The sequence below is a fragment of the Triticum urartu genome, chromosome 1 (assembly GCF_003073215.2).
Source record: "Triticum urartu cultivar G1812 chromosome 1, Tu2.1, whole genome shotgun sequence".
Lineage (NCBI taxonomy): Eukaryota > Viridiplantae > Streptophyta > Magnoliopsida > Poales > Poaceae > Triticum > Triticum urartu.
In genome coordinates this window covers 61,294,722-61,315,534 of record NC_053022.1, presented here as the reverse complement: position 1 = coordinate 61,315,534, position 20,813 = coordinate 61,294,722, and the positions used below count along the sequence as shown (strand labels likewise).

Here is a 20,813-nt window from a genome sequence, read left to right as displayed (position 1 = left end):
GGAGAGTCCCATCCGGACACGAGGGAAGGCCTTCTTGTATCTTCATGGCCCATCTGTCCGGCTCACGTCACGTAGCCCGAACGCCCGAGGACCCCATAATCCTGGACTCCCTCAGCGGCGTTGGTCGTGGGCGGTGGTGAAGCGCGGGGCAAGGCGGCAGAGCTGCGGCGGTTGCGGAACTCCGGCGAGTTCGTGCGGGAGCTGCGAGGGGGTTTCGGGTGCTACGTATTTGAGGAAAAACGAGGCCGGTATCGAGGGGTATATAAATAGGGGCTTCTTGCTCGAGGGGATAGGCGGGAGGAGAGTCCCGAGCGGACTCGGCGTCCGCGTACAGGAGCAGGACTCCTGCTGCCTTGCGGGAGGAGGAAGAATGACCTGACAGGTGGGGTCCACCTGTCGGCGAGTGGGAGCGGGCGGGAGAGAGAGAGAGAGAGAATGGTGGCGGCGTACCGCTTCGGCGGAAGAGGCGGTCCGGGGCTTAAAGGCCAGTTGGGCCGGCTGGCTAGCGGTCGCCCTGAGCGGCGGAAATCTTTTTTTGAATATAAGTGAGAGAGTAAAAGTCAGAAAAGAAAAAATAAAGATAATTTTTTCCTAGAGAAGAAATATATCAAAATTCTTAGAATAAAACGAACAAAAATATGAACTAATTTTCAGAGGAAAATAAATTACTAAAAAACATTTTTATTAATAACTTCAAATTGGATTTGAATTTGATTTTCAAATCTTTTGCAAATAGTTTTCTGTTTTATTTATTAAAATGTTTAATAAAATATTTCTCAAATCTTCTCCGAATTTTGAAGGGTCATGTTTCCTTCACTCTATTATTATATATTCAGAGGATTTGAGATGATTTGAAATTCTAACCGAAAAGAGAAAAATCCAACTAGTGCTCCAAATAAGTTTTGAAATTGGTACTCATTACTCCCCACTCTATTTCATAAATATTTCAAGAAGTCATATATCTTCTCTCATGAAAATCCTTGAGTGGCACATAGTTTCTGAGTTTGAATTAGTTTCAAATGGAAATCAAATCTTTCAAAAAAAACCTTTTTATTTCAAATGGAAGAAGTCTTGTTATCTTCACTCTAGGGATTGTTTTGAATTTAAATTTTGAATTCCATGGAACCAAAAGCAAGAATGAAATTTTGGAAAAGTCCTTTTATTCCCTCTCATTTAACTTTTAAAAAGTTTTATATTCCACTCAATTTTACACAACAAATCACACAAGCAATCATTATTACTTAATTAATATAACATTTCAAAATTTAGAATTTTGGGAAGTTACAACCGGCTCCCAAGCCAAGCCAGGGACATGGCCTGGTTGCTGCCGCCACGGCCGAAGGGCCTCTTCCTCATGAGCTGCTCCATATTCGCCGTCGTGCTTCCCATCGCCACCCCGCTCTTCTAGTACGTGCAGCTCGGCGCGTGGACCATCGTCGAGGCGCGCCTCGTCCGTATACGCCATGCTTGGGCACTACCTCCAGCACCAACATGTCTCGTTAACCAACATGGCCGCCACACGATTGATAACATCTGCCTGAATTCGAAGAGGATGACACCTGGACGACGGAGACCGGCTCGGCTCGACAAAAACTACCACACCATTAGAAAGAGACCACATCCCACGGGATGAAGAAAAACGGAAGGAAACACTGTCGTATTTATAGACTTTCCAAAGCACCAGAAGCAGCGATCGAGCGATGCCCAGAATCGTCATCGGAAGCGGCGTCCGGAAACAACGGTGCAAGAGTCCCTTCGGGGACATCCGATAAAAAAAGAACAACGGTGCAAGCGGCGCCACCTAGAGTTACGTAGCCCAACACGTGCCGACCAACCAGAACCAAATTTGTCCAACCTCACGACGTGGCAGCACATTCAACAATCAATGCATATACGCAACAAAATATCTACAGCTCTCCATGAATATCCTAGCTGAAAAAACATCATAAAAACAGCCGCACGTACAACACCCACATGCATGCATATCGCAATGGCGGCATCCCATATGACCACCATAAAAATCCATTCGAATAGGAAACTAACAAAATACTCAAATCAGATGGAATGCATGTAAGAGAACACGTAGTCACATCAACTGGGGATGCAAACTACCATAAAAAAACTGGACATGCAAACAATAATCACTAACCGCTCCCGCATATCGTACCCAGCCAGAAAAGAAGGCAAAAAAATTTCACCCCAAAATCGCTGGTACACACGAGAAATGTACCCCGTCATTTCCCAAACTATGCACGTGTCAGCCGTCTATTGGACTTTTTTTCCTGCCAGAACAAGTGGTCAAACGTGGTGAGAAAATCTTCATTGGAAATAGTGGCTTGGGTATATGTCACTTCAACGAAACCACACTTCCATCTATGACTAGGAAGACATACAACCATCTGATTTAAAGGCTTGACAAGCAACACATCTGAAAGCCTTATAAGACATTATTCCATCTCGAGAGTTTTCACAACCACACATACGATACGCAAGCACAAAAACTGCACGCTGGTGCAATTCCAGCCACACAAGCTCATTGCCTTATTCGCGACACCAACAAGAAAACGCCACGCAGATCAGTGATCGGAATCGGATCCCACGATGCGAAATCCCGCCTAGCAAATCACGGCTTCTTGGGAACCATTTGTGCGGCGAGCTTCTTGACGGCCGGCCTCGCCATGAGCCTCTCCCACCAAGCCTTGACGTGCGGGTACGAGTCGAAGAGCGCCGCGTGAGGCGTGGCCATGAAGTAGAAGGTGTAGGGGAAGTGGTTGAGGTCGGCGAAGCTGACGAAGTCCCCGGCGAGGTACTCGTGCTGGGACAGGCGCGCCTCGTAGACCTCCAGCACCTTCTTCAGCTTCTCCAGGCTTTCGTCCACCACCGTCTGGTTGGTCGGCAGGCCGCGCATCAGCGGGTTGATGAGGCACTCGTACACGATCGGCGAGATGGCCGGGTTGTAGGTGTGCGCGTCGACCTCCGTCCATACATCCACCATGGCGGCCTCCTTGAGGTTGCCTTCCCTCAGCAGGTCGACTTCGTTCTTCTTGTACTTGCGAAGCACGTACTTTGCAATTGCGCGTGACTCTGAAAATAGAACAAAACAACGAGGTTTTAGGGAATTTGAGAGGATGTTTGAACATCGAGCATCCACGGGAAACAATTCACTTTCCTAGTAGTCTAGTACTTCCCTTGAAAAGAAGCATTAGCTTTACTAGTCGGTCCCATTAAGATGCCGCGAAACAGAGGCCAAGCAAGTAACATTTCTTTTGACAAGGACAAAGTAACTGAAAAAGGCAAACTAATCATACCGAAGAGAAGCAGATCCCCATCCTGGAAAGCAGGGATTTGGCCGAACGGCTGCAAGAAATCGAAACATCTTGCATCAGAACCAAAACAAGCTGATACGAGAAACCAGAGGATTTGAGTGGTCGGGGAGCTTACGTTTCTGACGAGATGCTCGGGGCTCTTGTGCTCCATGGCCTTGAAATCGATGTCCACCACCTCGTACTCGGCGCCGACCTCCTCCAGGCACACCAGCACCCGGGCCACGTTCGTCGACATGGCCGGCCCGAACACCTTCACCGGCGCCATTTTTTCCCTTGGTTGCTGCTACACGCGAGAGAGTGAGAGATCGGGTTGTGTTAGTGTGTTGCTGTGTTGAGCGGTGTGCAGCATGACGCAAACTCCTCCCCATTTTATACGGCATCAAAGTGTCCGGGTAGGTGGCTAGTGCCTTGGTGGGATGGTGGGATGGTTGGACGTGAGCTCTCCAGAAGGTTGAAGGGGAGACCGTGAGGTGTGGGCTGACGGGTGCAGTCAATTAGTGCATCACGGCTCCGGTCAGCGAGGTGGGTGCCATTGCTTTCCGTGATGTTTCTAGAACAGCGGCCACGATTTGTCGGGCCGAGCTACCCGGGCATTCCTTTTTCCAGATCCAGCCTCTTCTTTTCATCTTCCTACGGTTTTACCCGCGATTAAGCTGTTCTTTCTTCTTTGTCCGTGCTTTCGTGTTGGTCCTCTAATCTCTCATGTACTACTAGTTGTACTCCCTCCGTCTCATAATATAAAACGTTTATTGACACTATACTTTATGGGACGGAGGGAGTAGTAGTTTTTAGAGCATATCTAGCACATTCCCCTCCTACGCTCACCGTTAAATTGGACGCGGCGTTTGTTCGCGGACTGGCGGATCAGTTTGTGAACACTGATGTGAGAGTAACTCCAATGGGTTGATCCAAATGGACGACACTTTTGTCAGCATTTTGTTCGTTTGGGTCGGCTGTCCGCCCGGCGTCCGTCCTATTTTAGATTTGTGTCGGCAGTGCGTCCAACGCGTCGACCTATTTCATGACCGAGCGCGTTTTAGATCAAGCCAGCGGTCATGTTGTCGTTCTGGTTTGACACTCCAGCGCGTGGGGGAAAATCGGCCTAGCGCGTGCTGGTTTTGGCGGTCCAGCCCGCGGGAAAGGTTCGCGCGCTTGTTTTGGCGCGCCGCGGCCGGCGCTCGTTATAAAAAGGCGCTCCCTCCACACTCTGCCTGCCGCCCACTCGTCTCGCCCCCTCTCACTAGCCTCGCCGCCTCTGCGCCACCATGCCGATGCGCCGCCTCGGCGCTTCGGATTTTCGCGGAGTCCGCGAGCGCCGCTCCGGCGCCATCTCCTCCGAGATCTGGTTTGGCGAGAAAGGCCTCGTCGTCGGCACCTTCGACACCGCAGAGGAGGTGGCCCGCGCGCACGTTGCATCGGCGTGGCGCCTCCTGAGCCCTCGTCAGGAGATGAATTTTCCTGACGTGTAGAGCCAGCGGGCGTAGGATCTCGCGCCTCTCCCGCGGCTTTTCACCGGCGAGGATCATCGTGTCCACCGTGGGCGGCAGCGTCGCCTCGCCATCGCCGAGATGGACGTGGAAGCCATGGTTGTGTGGCGTGAACGCTTCCCGCAGAACATCGTCGACGAGCGCCAGTTCTACAAGCAAAGGAGGACGGAGAAGGAGGCGAGGAGGACGAAGCGAGCTGCCTATTAGGAGGACAAGCGTGCGCGGAACCAGGCCGCTCAATTGAAACTGAAGCTACGAGAAACCTCGGGGTGGGACTTTAAGGACGAGCGTATGCTGACGCCTACATTCAGACATCGGAGGAGGACATTACTGAGTCGGATTCGGAAAGCGATGAGTAGTTGATCTTTTTTTATCTGTGTACGCTAGAACTATGTCTGTATCCTTTTTCTATCGGAAAAATGGCCGGCGGCGTCGGCGATGAAGCAGGCAGGCGAGAATGTGTTGTTGGATGTGGAGAGGCCAATGTGCCACCGACCAGCGGGCCCAGGGAGAAGAGAGGGCGAGCGCGCGCGCGTCTGTCTTGTGTCCGCGCCGACGCAAATCCTGCTCAAAAATGGGTCAGGAATGAGTCGGCAGGCGGACAAAAGCAGACGTGTGTCCGTTTAGGTCGGCGCATTGGGACGACTTTTCTGTCCGTGCCAACCTAAACAGACGGCGAAGGACGAAATGAATCACCCTATTGAAGTTGCTCCGAGAACCCGTCATTCAACCGAGCCATGTACACCCGCATATATTCCTTTTAAAAGTCCGACAGTCAAAATAGCCGTATATCTAGTTTGAATTTAGCTAAAGAATATATTCAAATGCAACGGTAGTTCTAGTTTGAATATTACAATCCAACAAAGTATTGAAATTACAGTAGTTCGGATTAGAATAACTAGCAAATATTATATACTAGTTGTCTTCTTTAACTGTCTATATATGTTGGATCAAATTTTGCTTCAGTTGCTCACTATCGTATTTATTGATGCATTCGCACAAACTCATCAAATGTGGTCGGTTTCTGCTTTGAAAGTTCAATAGGCTCACCCATGTTCTTAAATTCAAGAGCTGTGACAGCACCTCGTCATCATTCTCCATGATCATGTTGTGCATGATCACAATCACACAACATGTCATCACCTCCCACAAGGTCTTTGAATTCTATTATTTAGCGGGTCCATGAACAACTGTAAAAGGGGCCTGGAGAACTCCAAATCTCCTCTCAACATCCTTTCGAGTTGATTCTTGTCTTTGGGCAAAGTGAGACTTTTTCTGGCCAATTGGCTCAGAGACGTTCATAAAGGTAGACTATGGAGGATATATTGACAATATAGTTGCAACGAGGAGCTTTCCCTTCAGTCACCCTAGCAAACAAAGGTGATCGTTGCAACACATTTATGTCACTGTGAGACCAGGGCATGCCAAATCCAGAGATCTTGTGATGCAACAGCTTCAACAATGATGGTGTGCTTCTTAACATGACCCTGATGTTGATGTTGTAGAGCTTTTGAACAGTTCTTCCATCTCCAATACATGCAGTTAGGAGATCTGAGCAAACAGGCCACCCTCTTGCTTCAGACATTGCCAAGATCCTCTCAATGTCTGCGACAGTTGGTTCTCTTAGGTGCTGAGGTCCAAACACCGAGACCACAACCGTAACAAATCTAACCATGACGTCTCGTGCTCTAAGACATCTGTAGGTATTCGTCCCAAAAATTAGCGGTCATGTCATATGCAAGCATCCACAATGCAGTCGTGCACTTCTGGTAACCAGAGAACCCAATTCTTCCTATGGCATCCTACTTCAAGATGAAGTAGTCATCAAAGGACCGGACACCATGGTAGAGACGATCAAAGAAATTTTTACGCATCCGAAAGCACCGACAAAAATGGTTTGCAAATAGGGTAGTCGTCCATCATTGTCAAATGGTCTTCTGCCCTATTGCGATTGAGCACTTGATGACCCTTGACTGATCCCTTGAAATTGAGAACATGCTCTTCCCAACACTACCTGTCAGCAAAGACTTCTTGCATCATTGTCGTCTCATCAGTGTAGTCCTCCTCGACAAACGAGTCGTCAGATGACTCAACATAGTGCTCGTATATGTACTTCATATCTGAATCCATTGCTTCAAAGAAGAAGGGACAAAAAAATTAGCACATGCATTTCACTGAACAGTTACTGGGCATGGTGACTGCCATAGGGGCGAATGGTACATGTGCGGTGGATGAAGCAGAGGTGTGCACCGGCGGAGGAGGACAAGTGACGTGGAACTTTGGTGAAGCGATGGAGGTGAGAGGGTCGCGGAGTTCCGGGAAGGGTGTGACGGCGCGCCGTGGGTGTTGGAGCGAATGCGTTGTCAAGAGAGGAACGAATGCAGAGAAAGATGGAAGGATGGAGGCGCGGGGTCCGAAAGGGGTTTTGGGTGGGCCGGGTGTGTGGGAGTCTGACGTGGATGCTGTCTGGACTCCCGGAAAGCCCTCCTCCCCTAGTTTGATTTCAATTTGCGGGAAAAGGACGCCCAGACCGAACAGTGGACCAATACAGGTCCGTGTTGGATGGCAAAACACATCCGGACCGTGCAGTCCGGACGATTGCGGGCGGTTTGAGGGTCTTCTTTGGAGATGCCCTAACTTAATTTCTCATTATATCCCCTTATTTTACTCTCACTTATTATGGGATAAAACTTTTGTCCATCTGGCTCATCCCCAAAGCTTAATCCTTCAGATATTTTTTTGCGCATTATTCATTTCAAACACAAATTTAAAAGATTTCATTGCATAATTAAACAATGAAACCACATTCACATCAAAAATAGCATAATTTAAACAGTACACTAGATGACCCATTGCGTCTTTGGTGGCTTTCCTCTTTTTATGAGCAACATGTTTGTATGGATTATCCGTATAACGTGAGTTTTATCTATGTCATGATAGTATATGACAAAGTCCAAATCATTTATAGTGATATTGAAATACTCACGGTCACTTTCTAAATGGCTACTAACCAAAAGAACAAATGGCGTCCCATAAGCGAAGTGAACTATTGAAAGGATTGTCGTGAAAATATAGATAAATTTAAATAAGTACATAAACATCACAAGTTTTCCCTCTGCCTACATGTAAGGTAATACACATAGCAAGGCTTAGGATTAACCGGCAATAATAAACACATGATACAACGACCATATCGACTTCATACAAACATAGATAAATAGAAATGCTTAGGACCTTCTTCTATGGTCCCTACTTCATTTCCGGGGTTCGAAATCATCGTCAACATCATATGCGGGATTGCCTAAGCATCTAAATAGCCCGCCAATTCCCTGTACAATGACATTTGTGAACTTATCTAGACCCAGGTGTTTGGAGGCTCCACACCCCGATCCATGTGTCGTCCATTGGGAAACACGGGGACCTAGACGCCACCACCACCTAGCCTACCCGCTGCCCGCTCCAGTGTCACCACCAATGGAGGGCTGGCCGGTGAAGCCGCGCCTGCCCCTGGGATGGCGTCGGCAGGGCTCTTCGTCTCATAGCAACTATGTTGGAGATCCCTTGCCCACGTATCCCCTCCCATCCTTGCCCGCTCCCGCGTCGCCACCGCCGGTGGGCTAGCCGGTGCTGCCTCATCGAGCGCTAGTTGGCAGGGGGCTATCCTCTGACACGCACCCATCCACTTGCTCTGCCTGTCAGAGTTGAATCCAGTGTGTCTTGGGATGGGGGTCCCGAGACGGTGATGTTGGCTTAATGGTAACAAGACAAAGAGGGGACACGATGTTTACCCAGGTGCAATCCCTCTAGAAGAGGCAAAACTCTACGTCATGCTTCTATTGTATTGATTGTGGATGAGGTACAAAGTACAGGATGATCTACCTCGAGATCATATGTGAATGTCTCTAACCCTACGGTCTAAACCCCTAGGCTTATATAGGCACCGGGGTGCTGAGGGTTACATGTAGGTCAGTTACATCAAGACTAAACATGCCAATGATTCAAACATGTCTTGGTGTTTGTGCCAAGTATTTGGACGATTCCATTTTGAGTATGTCATAGAGCATGGCAAACATGGCCAACTTGTCGGTTGTCTGGCGGTCCTCGACCCAGCCCGTGATTGGGGGCCGATGTTATTACCACCCCCTAACCTAGGACACCATCACTGCCCCCCCCCCTGAGCTATGGATTCTACATCCTAGTGGACGCCGGCAGTAGCTGCCTCCCATCGCTCACCAGCCGAGAGCTTGGTTGGCGCTTGTCCCCTTCGCCCCCCTGCAGGAGTAGCTCTGGCCATGGCGCCCATGAACCTATGCCCCATGATGTCTATTGTGCAACTTTATTCTTATACACATTGTTGGGCCTCCAACCATGGATTTTTGTAGGACAACGACAACTTTCCCTCAAGTGGATGACCTAAGATTTATCAATCCGTGAGAGGTGTAGGATGAAGTTGGTTCCCTCTCAAACAACTCTGCAACCAAATACAAGTAGTCTTTTGTGTCCCCAACACACCCAATACAATTGTCAGTTGTATAGGTACACCAATTCGGCAAAGAGATGATGATAGATGTGTAATATGGATGGTAGAAATAGCTTTTATAATCAAAAGAAATAAAAACAGCAAGGTAGCGAGTAACAATAGTGTGTGAAAACGGTGTCTCAATGGTTGAGAACAAGACATATGCTTCATACTTTCACTAGTGCAATCTCTCAACATTATTAACATAATTGAACCACATGATAATTTCTCAAAGTGTAGCAAAGAATCATTCCAAAGTTTTTATTCTACTGAGAAAGTAGGATGCAATCGTGTAGGTAGCAAAACCACATGAAAGTTGTCTTTCCAATTTATCTTGAACCAACCCGAAAGTATCACAGATAGCCCTAGAGATTGTACTACGACAACACCATATGATATGTATCATTCAACCTTGATGCCTAGATTACCCTAATGTCACCACGGGTATCCACAAGTTAATGCTAGACATGCATCATCAATCTCAAATCAAAAGTATTCAATCCAACATATAGAAACTTCAAAGAGCAAGACTCAATTTACCACAAAAAGGATAGAGGGAGATGAACATCATAAAATGCAATTTTATTCATAAAGCTCATGATACAATCAACATCGGAATCCATGAAGAACATGGGAGAGATAAATCAAACACATAGCTACTACTACATACCCTCATCCTCGAGGATGAAATACTCACACATCACTGATGCGTCTCCATCGTATCTACTTTTCTTAACGGTTTTGCTCTTGTTTTAGACTCTAATTTGCATGATTTGAATGAAACTAACCCGGACTGACCTTGTTTTCAGCAGAACTACCATGGTGTTGTTTTTGTGCAGAAATAGAAGTTCTCGGATTTGGACGAAACTTTTTGGAGAATTATTTTGAAATAAAAAAAATTATTGGAACAAAGACCCACTGGAGGGGGGCAGCTGTCCACAAGACACCAGGGCACGCCACACCCCTCTAGCGTGCCCTGGTGGGTGGTGGGTCCCACGAGGCCCTACTGACCCTAATTCCAACACTATAAAATCCTATTTTTCTAGAAAAAATAGGAAAGGAAGTTTCATCGCATTTTACCATACAGAGTCACCGCCACCTCCTGTTCTTCATTGGGAGGCCAAATCCGGAGCCCATTCGGGGCTTCGGAGAGGGGGATCTTCAGTCTTCGTCATCACCAACCATCCTCCATCACCAATTTCATGATGCTCACCACCGGGAGTGAGTAATTCCTTCGTAGGCTTGTTGGACGGTCGTGGGTTGGATGATATTCATCATGTAATCGAGTTAGTTTTGTTAGGGCTTGATCCCTAGTATCCACTATGTTCTGAGATTGATGTTGCTATGGCTTTGCTATGCTTAATGCTTGTCACTAGGGCTCGAGTGTCATGATTTCAGATCTGAACCGTTTATGTTTTCACCATTATATCTATGTTCTTGATCCGATCTTGCAATTCATATGCACCTATTATGTGTTATGATCCGTAAACCCCAAGGTGACAACAATTGGGATACTTTCCAGTGATGACCGTAGTTTAAGGAGTTCATGTATTCACTTTGTGTTAATGCTTTGTTCCGGTTCTATATTAAAAGGAGGCCTTAATATGCCTTAGTTTCCTTATGGACCCAGCTGCCACGGGAGGGTAGGACAAAAGATGTCATGCAAATTATTTTCCATAAGCACGTATGACTATTTATGAAATACATGCCTACATTATATTTATGAACTAGAGCTAGTTTTGTATCGCCCTAGTTTATGACTGATAAATGATGAATATCATCTGGCAAAATCACCGATCCAATGCCTACGAGTTTTTCACATATTGTTCTTGCTAAGTTACTATTGCTGCTGCTACTGGTACAACTGCTACAAAATTAACACTATTGTTGTTACCGCTACCGTTACTGCTACTACTATTGCTATCACTATCAAACTATTCTATTATTGTGCTACTAATCACTTTGCTGCAGATATTAAATCTCCAGGCATGGTTGAATTGTTAACTCAACTTCTAATACTTGCAAATATTCTTTGGTTCCCCTTGTGTCAAATCTATAAATTTGGGTTGAATACTCTACCCTCGAAAATTGTTGCGATACCCTATACTTGTGGGTTATCAAGACCTTTTCTAGCGCCATTGACGGGGAGCATAGCTATATTTGTTGAGTCACTTGGGATTTATATTTATTGATCACTATGAAGAATCTGAAAGATACTAGAACCAAGATTTTTTCCTCTAAGACTAGGGGAGGTAAGGAACTGCCTGTTAGGAAACATAGCATGCAATTTCAAAATTTTCCTATGCCCACGCAAGATCTATCTAGGAGATGCATAGCAAAGAGAGGAGGAGAGTGTGTCCACATACCCTCATAGACCTAAAGTGGAAGCGTTTGACAACGTGGTTGATGTAGTCGAACTTCTAGCTCCGACCGATGAAGCACCGAACATACGACACCTCCGAGTTCTGCACACGTTCAGCTCGATGACGTCCCTCGCCTTCTTGATCCAGCAAGGTGTCGAGGAAGTAGCTGAGTTCCTTCAGCACGATGGCGTGGTGACAGTGATGGTGAAGTGATTCTCGCAGGGCTTCGCCTAAGCACCGCAAAACTATGACCGGGGGTGTAAACTGTGGAGGGGGCACCGCACATGGCTAACGATTGTTGTTGTGTGCTTGTGAGGCGCCCCCTCCCACATATATATAGGTGGGTGGGGAGGGGAGGCAGCCAGGGTGCCCTAGAGCTTGGCCGCCGCACCCTAGGGGCCCTGCGTTGCCATGTGCCCCACTTTCCTTGTATACGGAAGGGGAAGGAAAGAGGGGAGAGGGGTAAGGGAGGGGGAATCCTATATCTCTTTCCTTTCCTCCTCCCCTTTTTTCTTGTCCACTTAGGCCGGCCCATATGGGGGGCGCACCAGCCCCTTGTGGCTGGTGTGTTTCCCCTCTTGGCCCATAAGGCCCATATCTTTTGCCAGGGGGTACCTGGAACCCCTTCCGGTGACCCAATATGTACCCGGTACCCTCCGGAACACTTCCGGTATCCGAATACCATCGTCCTATATATCGATCTTCACCTCTCGACCATCTCGAGACTCCTCGTCATGTCTGTGATCTCATCTGGGACTCCGAACAACATTCGGTCACCAAATCACATAACTCATATAATACTAAATCGTCATCGAACGTTAAGCGTGCGAACCCTACGGGTTCAAGAGCTATGTAGACATGACCGATAGACCTCTCCGTTCAATAACCAATAGCGGAACCTGGATGCTCATATTGGTTCCTACATATTATATGAAGATCTTTATCGGTCAAACTGTTATGACAACATATGTTATTCCCATTGTCTATCGGTATGTTACTTGCCCAAGATTCGATCGTCGGTATCTTCATACCTAGTTCAATCTCATTACCGGCAAGTCTCTTTACTCATTCGGTAATACATCACCTCGTGACTAACTCCTTAGCCGTTTGCTTGCAAGCTTATGATGTGTATTACCGGGAGGGCCCAGAGATACCTCTCCGATACTCGGAGTGACAAATCCTAATCTCGATCTATGCCAAATCAACAAACACCTTCGGAGATACCTGTAGGGCATCTTGATAATCACCTAGTTACATTGTGACGTTTGATAGCACACAAGGCATTCCTTCGGTATCCAAGAGTTGCATAATCTCATAGTCGAAGGAATATGTATTTGACATGAAGAAAGCAATAGCAATAAAACTGAACGATCATTATGCTAAGCTAACGGATGGGTCTTGTCCATCACATCATTCTTCTAATGATGTGATCCCGTTATCAAATGACAACTCATGTACATGGTTAGGAAACCTTAACCATATTTGATCAACGAGCTAGTCAAGTAGAGTCTCACTAGGGACACAGTGTTTGTTTATGTATTCACACATGTAGACTACTAGGGAAACCTTATACACAGAGGTATAGCAGTAGCGCTGGTTAGAACAGAGCGCTACTGCTACTTAGTAGTAGCGCATGTCAATAAAGCACGCTATAGCTATGGTTGTAGTAGTAGTGCATCTGCACGTAAAAGTGCTACTACTATAATTCCCACACTGTTGTCGGTAGGCTAGGAATAGTAGTAGCGAGGCTGCAAAAAGCACGCTACCGCTAAGTGCCTTGTAATAGCGTGTTTCCTGTATAGAGCGCTACTGCTAAAAAATGGAAAAGAAGTAGAAAATCAAATGAAAATGAAGGAAGTAGAAAAAGGAGAAATGAAAAAAAGAAAATATAAAGATAAACAAAAGAAAAAGAAAGATAAAGGAGAAAGGCATAGCACTAGCGCTTGTTGCCACAAAGAGCTGGAGTTACTATAGCAGTAGCGCGTTTTATAATCCCGCGCTATATCTACATTCCTTAGATAAAAAGAAAAGAAAAAAGAGAAATAAATAACTACTTCCTATAGCAGTAGCGTGTTCTTGTAGAAAGCGCTATAGCTAACTTAGATATAGCGCTTTTTGCCTACGAGCGCTACTGCTATTTTGACTTAACCCCGCGCGGGCTCAAAATTTTGCTAAGTCCTTTCCCCCAATTCCCCATAGATCTCCTCCATCGCCGCCTCTCCCTCGCCGCCCCTGCTCCCTCACCATCGTCGTTCCCTCGCCAGCCCTACCCCACCGGAGCTGCGCGCCGTCGCCGCCACCGGAGCCGTGCGCCCTCGATACCCCTGCCTCCCTCACCGCCACTGCTTACCTCGTAGGCCAGACAGATAGTGGCCGGTAAGCCATTTCTTTGGCAGAATGTATTTGGCGGTCAAAGATATGCCTTGCTCACTTGATTGTGGAGTTCTCCAGACGCCTTTGTGGATCTTCCAAAGAGTGCTGCTGACGCCGCGCAGTTCTTCTGGGCCTAGGAGGGGAACACGACGGAGAAGCTCTTCTAGTCACAGTACCTAGCGCCAGAGCATCCAACGCTGTTGAACAACCAGATGATGCAGCTGGTGGAGCTGCATAGGATGTTAGGCTTGGCCATGAAGGGCATCATAGTCCGGCTGTGGCCAACCAAACCCATTCCTAGCAGCTATTTTGGCCTGGTGAAGCGACTCGCCGACGCACTGCCCCGAGTCGATGCTGTAAAGCGCTTAGCATGCATAGAGGGTGCGCGGATGGCCTTTGCCCGTGTCAAGATGCACTGGGAGAAGATGAAGGCCACCGTCATTGTGACCGAGGGCCCACCCGAAGGCAAGGACTACTTCAAGCCGGAGCGATATTTCGACGATGTCCTGGAGGGTGCCCGGATAGTAGAGGGCCAATGCTCAAAGGATATCATGTTCGAGTGAATGTATCCGGGTTGTCCGGACCTTGTTTCATGAACCAAGGATTTGTAATATATTTATGCCTTTATCTAAAATTATTTTCCTCCTGTGTGGCCGTTTTAATTCTGAAAGTTTGCCAGTCGTCGGCTTCAGCCCCCACGTAGATACTATGGGGGTGTTCGGGGTAGCGCACGATCACACTTGACCCAATGTCTTGGTCCGTAAAGGAGGTATCTACGCGGCAAACCAGGTAATCAGACTATGCGGCTTTACTACTTTCACTTAGCCATAGGAGTTTGACAATGGGGCTAAGTAATAGCCCCTGGTGCGTATGCAGCCATCCGAACTGGGATGCCTTAGGCACGTGACTAGACGAAAGGCCAGTACTTCATATAATACGGAAGAAATCACAAGAGATTTATATCAAGTCGCCGAATCGCTGACCAGCTCTCGCCGTATCATGGCAGCCAGTTTTCAGCTTTCTCTACTGAGGTGTTTTGACCGGACGAACCAGAAACACAATCGCAGTAGTTCTCCCTTTACTACCCTAGCCGAACAAGCGGAACGTAAGGTAGTAATCATAGGAGCCGGGCAACCCAACTATTGACCAAAGACATGATTCGGAGCTTATGCATATAATGCAATATTCGGGACGCCGAAGTATACTCGGGAAGTGTTCGGTCTTTTTCTGAACATATGTGTGGCCGAATAGAGCCCCTGGCATCTGCGCTGTACCAAAGTATGTATGGGAAGCTAACGCAAGGAAGGAATACAAATTAATGAAATAAACCAATACCGAATAAGGGTTGGTAAACAAACTGTTTCCATTATAATCTGATTGATACGTCAAAACATGCTATTATAGATAATGCCATAAGGATTAAGGCTATTTTACATGCCGAGAATTTATACACAAGGGGGAGCTGTATACAGGGCCAAAAAAAGGAAAATGTACTCTTGAAGATTCACTTGACGCCCTGCTACATGTCTACGACGCTATCGCCTTGGTGCCGAATCCTTTGAGAGGAAATATCAATGATCATGTGTATAGGAGGGGCCTGTGAAGGATCCCTTGTGTGATCGTCACGTGATGAGGTTTTAAGGAACCTGTAGTAGGAGGAAGAAAAAAAGGGAGGAAATAGGAAGGGGCTGAGGTCAAAATAGGGTTAAACCGCGCTATAGACCCTGCCCATAATGTGCCTCCTTCGTTGCCCAAGGTATTTTCAGTGCGTTGTTATGCACGCGCGGTACAAATACTGCGGTTAGATGGGGCGATCGACGGAGGCGGAGCTACTAGCTCAGCTCTGGATGCGCCGAGCTGTTGTTCTGCAGAGTAGACCGGACTCGTTTAATAGTGTCCAGGGGCTTGATGGCCGATGGAGTGTTCGGCTTGATGAGTCCGATTTGTACCTCGTCTGCGAGGGCCACAGTGTGGTCCTCAGTATGGAGGGAGTGCTCCATGTTTCCATTGAATGTGATGACGCTGCGGGGTCCAGGCATTTTGAGCTTTAAGTAAGCATAATGCGGGACTGCATTGAAGCGGGCGAAGGCGGTACGTCTGAGCAGCGCGTGATAACCACTGTGGAAGGGGACGATGTCGAATATCAAGTATTCGCTTCGGAAGTTGTCCGGTGAGCCGAAGACTACTTCCAATGTTAATGAACCCGTGCTGCAGGCTTCGACGTCGGGTATCACTCCTTTAAAGGTAGTGTTACTCGCACTACAAAAAAATACACTTCCATGATGATACGTGTTTGTCATAGTAGGTCGCGTTTTCTATCATTCATGTACATCCATGACAAATTTATGACAGAATCAAGATAGTCATACCTGTGCTGTCGTAGAAGTGCTTCATGACATTGCCAAAATTATCATCACGGAAGTGTCCACTTCCATGACGATAAATCGTGCATCAAAGAAGTGCTTTCGTCAAGGGTGATTGACACGTGGCATCCACCGTAACGGAACACCCTTAAGCTATCGGGTCGGATTTTGGATCCGATAACCTGTTAACAGCCATGACCAATGCTGATTTTCCACGTGTAAAATTCTCATTGGTTGACGGATCCACGCGTCAGCTCCGCGTTGGCACATGTGTCACTCATCCAACGGTCGAGATGGGCCTATGATATGTTGACATGTGGACCGGCCCAAAAGTGGCCCACAAAGTTTAAATGGGCGGGCCCAACCGAAGGCCCATAAGATTTAGCGGACCATAATGGGCCGGCCCAGCTAAAGGCCCACAAAATTTAGCGGACCATAATGGGCCGGCCTAGCTAAAGGCCCACAAGATTTTGTAGACCATAATGGGCCGGCCCAGCTAAAGGCCCACAAGATTTTGCGGACCACAATAGGCCGGCCCAGCTAAAGGCCCATAAGATTCTACAGACCATAATGGGCCGGCCCAGCCAAAGGCCCAACATTCTCTGTCAAATCGGCCCGTCAACGGCCTGTCCTAAATTTGTCATCAACGCGGCCCATGGTCACTTCTGGCCCGTTAACAGTCCACTAAGTAATTGGGCTGAATTACGGCCCGGTGTATTTCCGGCCTGTTAAAGATCCGGCTTCATTTGGGCCCATTTACAGGCCATCAAAACTTTCGGCCCATAAATGACCGTGAAGGATTTGGGTCATATTCGGCCATGTCTGACATTCGTCCTGTTAGAGGCCCACTATAGCTTTGGGCCACTTTCGGCATGTTGTCATTTTTGGCCTGTTAACGCCGGACATAAACCATGGGCCATATGTGGCCCAACGTCATATAGGGCCCATTAATGGCCCATATAAAAATGACGATAATCTAGCCCGACCGAAGTTCCGGCCTGTTAAAGGCTCGTGTATTAGGTCGGCGCATTTACGGCCCGTCCAAATTTCGGCCTGTCAAAGATCCGCATCGTAAATGGGCCACCATTTTGGCCTGCTAAGTCCAGTGAGTTATTTGGCACAATCAGGGCCCAATCTCTCTTTCGGCCTATTAAAGGCCCATGTTTTTTATGGGCTCGAGATATTTACACCTGTAAACGGCCTATTTTTACTAAGGGCCCAAATTATGTTTAGGTCTGTTAAAGGCCCACTATGGGCACAAGCCTACCAGAAAAATATGAAAGCTTATGCTGATTTAGGCCCAGATATTTCTAGTGGGCTACATGCGAATTTCAGCCCGTAATCGTTTTTAGCCCAATTGGAATGGGCCCGACGAATGTTGGCATGTTGGGCTCCTACGAAGCTTTCGACTGAATACATTACTAAGATAAACCTACACTATACAAAATAGCGTCGTAATTACTGCAGCCTGAGGTAGCATCATAAATGTTGTATCACAACAAAATAAATTCCAACCATACAACAAAAGGCCTGTTGGCATAAAGTTTACAGTCCTTCCAGATAAAAGCACCATCAGATGTATAGAAGCACAGATCATTTGACCTGAGTGGTAATGTTTCAGGATGTAGAATCTGATGGAGCAGCACGATCTCCACCTTTTTTCCGCCATTGCTCTTGAACAACGAAGCGAATGTCTGATAGTCTGGTTTCAAAACCATTCATATCTTGATGACATTTCTCAACCACTATTCTTGTTTCCAAAACAACGTCCATTAGGGATTGGACTTGTGTCTGGAGCACAGATATATCACTCTGTCTAGTAGGAAGATTTTGTTCAGTAGGCAATTTGGACGAGGTTACCTTGACAACCAACCCAGAATTACGCAGGAAGGTGCTTTTTTGCACTGTTAGTGGAGATATACTGACACACTGCAGCAAGAGGTGACATTGTGCCTGTAGTAGCCTCATCACCTTCAGGTGGTTGTGGTTGTTCAATCATTTGTTCCATAGCTTCCTGAAAGTTTGAACTTGTAGATTAGTGTACCAGATAAGTTACTAATGAGACAAAAACAAACAAAGTAGGTTAAACGTTTATACATAACTTATTTTGGTGAACTACTGTAATACATTAGCATGTATTGTAGTGCCAACTAAATAATAAAATCACTTTCAGAACATATGTCCATGTAGCATGCCTACTGCATTGTCTATTTCCTCACATTCGTTGACATCTAAGGATAAAGAGACATGGTTTAAAGTAGGATGAACATAGTATGACATCATTCATATCATGGGAAAACATATATAAAACAAACAGGCTATTTTATCATTGTGTGCGCACGTGAACATAACAACTAGATTACAGATCAAGACCAAAAGAATATCCTTCATCTCTTTTAAACCATGTAAGATGAAATGATATCTTAAGACAACTGTGAATAAAAGTGAACAAAGTAACTGACATTGGCTGCAAACCAAGTAGTTAAATGAACACATCACAGTACCAATCAGTTCAGGGCAGGAGGAGTAAGGACTTACAACAACGGCTTGAACTGGTGTGCTCATGCCCTTCATCTTGCTGGTGTGGCAATCCTTGAAGATTTGCACTGCATTCGGTTCAGGTTCTTTTTGGTCCGCACGGGCTTTCCTCTGTATTTGGAACAAGTCAATATAGATACGATAATATGGCACAAAAAAGGAAGTAGCAGCTATTTACAAGAGCCTCGTAGTGTGGAATATAGCTATGAGATCCTGTTGTCTGTTGGAATTTCACTTTATAACGGTTGGTTTTGTTCTTCAAACAGTTAGCCTAGAAGAAGATACACTTGTAAGGCACATACATAAATACAAGTTCAATATGTGGTCTGATCAAATGCATATAGCCTACCTGATACTTTGGATCAGACCAGTGTTTAACGAGGGCTGTCCAGTCTTCATCTGTAATATATTCCACTTGAGATGTTTGGGCGATTTCATTGTTAGCCTTGCCTTCAAAGTGAGATTTTCTAAGGTGGTACCGATACTGTCGCAGAGCAAACTGAAAAACATGAGTGCATGCTTGTTTAGTTGCATCATCTTTCGGATCCAACTTAAACCTCATCTGTTGAAAAAAGAATCTGAGTCTTATTAGGAGGAAGCTAGAAAGTATGGGACAGAGCAAGACAATATTACTAATTGCAATGAATAACATTACTTACGGATAAATGGTCATGGAAGGTGTTAAACTGGGTATTGTCTTTCTCATTCCTATACTGGATCCACGTTGGGAGGATACATGCATGACACCTAATGGCAACGGCTGCCTCTGATACTAACTTGGCTCACTCTGTAGCATCACGTGGCCTTTTTAAACCTACCTCAAAATGGATCTCCATTCTTCCTCCTTTAGATTTTGTTAATCTGTCAAGCATTACCCCTGATGTCTGTTTCCGCTTGCGCCGTGGTGCTAGTTCAACAACGAATATGGAAAGTGTTAGTGTACATCAAACTATGAGAGTACATATAAAAGAGCATGCAACTGCAACTTGACTCGGTCAGGTACCGTCTTGGTGTTGGTGCTCATGAGGTTCATCTGATCTTGCCAAGTCCTATTGTGTCAGCAGTGCTTTGGAAGTAGTGTTAGGTGTGAAGGCAGCTTGGGAACCGGCCAGTTCCGGAGCAAACGAACGAGTAATTGGTTGAGATGCTGGTATAGTTGAAGTGGATGCTGCAGCTGGTGGAGCAGGTGATACTGTGTTTGTAGATTTAGCCGGTGGACTTGGACCTTCTACTGCACTATAAGTAACAGCAGAATCTCGACGGCAGAACCTTTTACGTTTCACCCAACGAGTAACAGCACTCCCTACTATATTATTTTCCTTGCTCTTTTTTGACTTTGCCATGTCAAGTTGTACCCACAACACAAAATAATAAAATCACTCTTCAGAACTCATTGATGCATGATACAGACAAGCAATACTTTGATGTAATACAACTGTATGAGGATGGAATATGTATGAAAACAGGACGACATGACATATTCACAGCTACGATGTGCAAACTAAACAGAAGGATTTTCAAGAAAATCTAAGTAATGCAAGCTAGACACCATATGAAAGATGCAAACAATATTACTCTGCCAAGTTAAAAGTGTCTTGTCATAAGTGGCAATTCGAAAAATTAGAAGCAGTACAATGTAGAAATCAATGCAAGATGCAACCACTATCAAACTGCCATGTTAAAAGCGTCCAATCATGAGTGACTGATGCAGGATACACAACAGCAGTACTTGGATGTAAGAACATGGTATGATAGATAGATGCAGTGTATTCTAGACACAGAAAGCAATGTCATATGCACATGTATAACGTATAAACTCAGCAGGTGCAATTTAATCAAAATAG

At 46.2% G+C, this 20,813-nt stretch overlaps 1 protein-coding gene across 1 annotated transcript; it reads right to left on the bottom strand.

The window, feature by feature from the left end:
• Positions 1–2,427: 2,427 nt before the first annotated feature.
• On the bottom strand, positions 2,428–3,709 carry LOC125547477 (probable glutathione S-transferase GSTF1). The gene is made up of 3 exons (XM_048711340.1): positions 3,442–3,709; positions 3,309–3,357; positions 2,428–3,084 (listed from the first exon to the last, which is right to left on the bottom strand). The coding sequence occupies exons 1-3, from the start codon at positions 3,589–3,591 to the stop codon at positions 2,624–2,626; spliced, it is 660 nt and encodes a 219-aa protein (XP_048567297.1). The 5' UTR covers positions 3,592–3,709; the 3' UTR covers positions 2,428–2,623.
• Between the last annotated feature and the right edge of the window lie 17,104 nt (positions 3,710–20,813).

What these genes read in the sequence shown, in the direction of transcription:
- LOC125547477 (XM_048711340.1), bottom strand. Translation starts at nt 3,591, where the DNA reads ATGGCGCCGGTGAAGGTGTTCGGGCCGGCCATGTCGACGAACGTGGCC. An exon ending in CCGAGCATCTCGTCAGAAAC is followed by an intron (nt 3,358 to 3,441) that starts GTAAGCTCCCCG and finishes GATTTCTTGCAG; the next exon opens with CCGTTCGGCCAAATCCCTGC. An exon ending in TGGGGATCTGCTTCTCTTCG is followed by an intron (nt 3,085 to 3,308) that starts GTATGATTAGTT and finishes TTCTATTTTCAG; the next exon opens with AGTCACGCGCAATTGCAAAG.